This window comes from Bison bison, unplaced genomic scaffold (genome assembly GCF_000754665.1).
Source record: "Bison bison bison isolate TAMUID 2011002044 unplaced genomic scaffold, Bison_UMD1.0 scf7180017864456, whole genome shotgun sequence".
Taxonomy (NCBI): Eukaryota; Metazoa; Chordata; class Mammalia; order Artiodactyla; family Bovidae; genus Bison; species Bison bison.
Genome location: NW_011495018.1, coordinates 1,257,077 through 1,260,355, shown reverse-complemented (window position 1 = coordinate 1,260,355; position 3,279 = coordinate 1,257,077). Strand labels below are relative to the sequence as shown.

Sequence of the window (3,279 nt, the reverse complement as noted above, 5' to 3'; positions counted from 1 at the left end):
TATTTTAAGAAGTCAGTGCTATCTCAAATTTTGAGCAGCTCTAAGAGAAAAATGGGAGAAGGCAATGGCACCCCACTCCAGTACTCTTGCCTGGAAAATCCCATGGATGGAGAAGCCTGGTGGGCTGCAGTCCATGGGGTCACGAAGAGTCGGACACGACTGAGCAACTTCACTTTCAGTTTCATGCATTGGAGAAGGAAATGGCAACCCACTCCAGTGTTCTTGCCTGGAAAATCCCATGGATGGAGAAGCCTGGTAGGCTGCAGCCCATGGGGTTGTGAAGAGTCGGACACGACTAAAACGACTTAGCAGCAGCAGCAGCAAGAGAAAAATGAAACCACAGTGAGCACAGTAAATTCTAGTGGCAAAGAAACATTTCTTTCCTTCTACCACCTGTTTCCAATATTTTAATCTCAAATTTAGAATGATATAATAAGGACCGCATTTTCTTTCTCTCAAAAAATCGGTACGATTACAAGGTCCTAGTGCATTATTCCAAACAGCAACCAGGTTCCGAGCTGAGAATGTTCAGTTCAGTTCAGTTGCTCAGTCGTTTCTGACTTTTTGCGACCCCATGAGCCGCAGCACGCCAGGCCTCCCTGTCCATCACCAACTCCCGGAGTTCACCCAGACCCACGTCCATTGGGCAACTAAAGCTCTAGACTCATTTAGAAAAAACTAAATGTCATCCTGAAAGCTGAGATTCTTTTTCTACCACCATCAGCGTCAGCGCTTTATGAGGTAGTGTGGGTAAGGACCTGGTTAGCCGGCTGTCTGAATGATGAAACACGCAGGACGCCAAGGCTCCCTGCCTTGTGGGGCACCGCTGATGGGCAGCCGCGCGAGGACAGGGCCGTTGCACCGAAAGCCCAGACGCTTGTCCAGGGGCCCCCTAGGGCCACACTGGGACCACAGCTCATTCCCACCTCCCAGCTTCCTTTCGAACAGTTGTTAGCGAGGAAAGTGCTGGGTCATAACAGCACTGAAACGTAAGATTCAAACATAAAGTTAAAAGATCACCAGGGTCTATCTATACCGGTGAGATAAACCCCAAAGAAGTCACTTAAAACTACAGTAAAATCACAGGCAGTGACGTGCGGCCTCCTCCTGCTCACGCCCTAGCAGGGCCCACGTCACCAGGAGTGAACAGCCAGTGTCAGCAGAGCCGGCCAGAGGACGAGCAGGGAGGCCTGGGATGCAGAGGTCAGTGGACCAGGCCCAGAGTGGCCACTGGGAACCCCGTTCACTAAGCGCTAGATAAGTAAGACCCAGGACTTGAGGGGTGGTCTCGTGCACACTCGACCATCCTGGTCTCTTACTGGGCTCTGCCCGGTGCCCTTCATTCGTTGTGACAGGTAATTACACGGAATAAATGGTTTGTAATTTATGTGATTATTCCTAACTTCACGAACAACTTTATTTTAGAATTTTGGGGTAGAAGAAAATGTCTTAGTTTCCTATGAGAAACTAAGTTCAGGATAAATAATGAACATAACAGGGTGTATTCAGAAACAGTTGTGTTAAAAATATAAAGGTATATTGAGACCAGAGATTATATTACTAATCCAATTAGGAAAACGAGGGGAGATTTTCATTACGAAGCTAATTGAACAATGAAACCCAATGAGAAGCCTCTGAGTAGTAGATTCCCCCTGATAATTTTTTCAGGGAAATATGGTGGGACATGATTTGTGATAGAGACTAACACTTAAATTCGGCGATGCTGGGATTCTCCACCGCTAATTACCAAGGTCGTCTTCTGGTGCAGCACGGTGGTTATGATTTCCTGTTGGTGATAAAAATGGCTAATCATGGCATAAAATTCCCCTCCGCACTGAAGTAATAAAAGTGAATTAGACGCACAGAGCGCAGAGATAAAGAAAGTAGTTAAAGCAGAAGAGAGACGATCTGTTTAATAAATATGTAATTCTGGCGTGGATGTTCGTCTCATAGAGAGAAATCCTTCATCAGGAAGCAAGAGATTGATTTGCACTGTTGTTCGTAATTCATTTACACCATCTAGCCCAGCACTAATGATGGAGAGGACCATGTGGGGACCCCAGGTGAGGACGCCCAGGGATGTCGCTAACGGGGAACGGGCTGGACAACCGCAGGAATGGGGGCACTGACGGGCCGAGGTGGAGCCAAGGCTGATAACAGCATGGGAAGAGAGAGTGTTCACACAATCCTGGGGTAGACCCGAGGCCACCGGGGTGTCCGACGGGTCAGACCCGAGTCCACCGGGGTGTCTCATGGATCAGACCCAAGGCCACCAGGGTGTCTGACGGTCAGAGCATGTTATACACCATTTGTGACTTTCAAAGCAGCAGAGAAAGTTGAGTTCTTGGTTATTCATGGGAAAAGAAATGCACTCAACATGTTCTTGGTCAATCTATAAAATGCCTCTTTATTGGGAAAGACCTGAGATTCTGTGTTCAGAAAACACAGGCGTGCATTGGTTTTCCCGTAACAGTGAAACCAAGTGCAGATCACAGCTTCACCCAAGCGGTTCCAGCTGCACAGACTGGCCTCCTGTGTGCACACGCTTTCTGAGACGGGGGGACAGTACACGCGAGAATCCAGGGTCACCACCCAAGTCCCTCTGAGTAGAGCCTGCCAGTGAGCTCCGGACTGGACACAGACGGGAAGGCCAGGCTGCTCCTGCTTGGCTCCCAGACGCCCTTTCCTTCTGCTGGGTTCTGCAGCGGTCCAGCTGGCAGTGGCCTGGTACCACAGGGGGACTGCAAAGTGCCCCTGCTGAGAGGTGGGAAATGGGTAGAAGTGTGTGCGGGCCCCCAGGGCCCCCAGCCGGGGGTTTTGCGTCTCGCAGCCACCTACCTTGTCCTCTCCTTCCCCCGCTGGGCTCTTCCTCTCTGCGTGCAGCACCAGGGCTGGTGGGCAGGGCGCTCGGCTGCGCTCTCTGCTTTTATCTGTGGGACCAAAACAACCATTGTTAGCATCCGTTTGTCACATCAGTTTGTAAAACCGGAAAGGGACCAAGAGCAGCCTCAGAAATTCTAAGTGGTGGCACATACAGTGCGTCTCGCAGGAGGCTGTGCCATCTGCACTTCTGACCATGCTGTGCTGACTGAGTCTCCACCAGGGCTTTGTGTCCAGTCTGGCAACCCCATCTGAGCCTGCACAGCACTGGCCATGGAGCGGTTGGCCACGCACGCTGGACCAGGCCATGTGGGCCGCGATGGACAGGACCCAGGCCTCTTTGACAAGGACCAGGGGCCAGTGTGGGCGGCAGAGCCAGCAGGCTCTATCAGAGGCTGT

The 3,279-nt window shown here is 50.9% G+C and overlaps 1 protein-coding gene across 1 annotated transcript in view; it reads right to left on the bottom strand.

Annotated features, from left to right (window-relative positions):
* Nucleotides 1-3,279, bottom strand: part of TCERG1L (transcription elongation regulator 1-like) — a 205,641-nt gene that overhangs the window by 62,485 nt on the left and 139,877 nt on the right. The window contains exon 9 of the mRNA XM_010859562.1: nt 2,839-2,930. Coding sequence (XP_010857864.1) covers nt 2,839-2,930 — 92 coding nt within the window. The remainder of the gene's footprint in view (nt 1-2,838; nt 2,931-3,279) is intronic.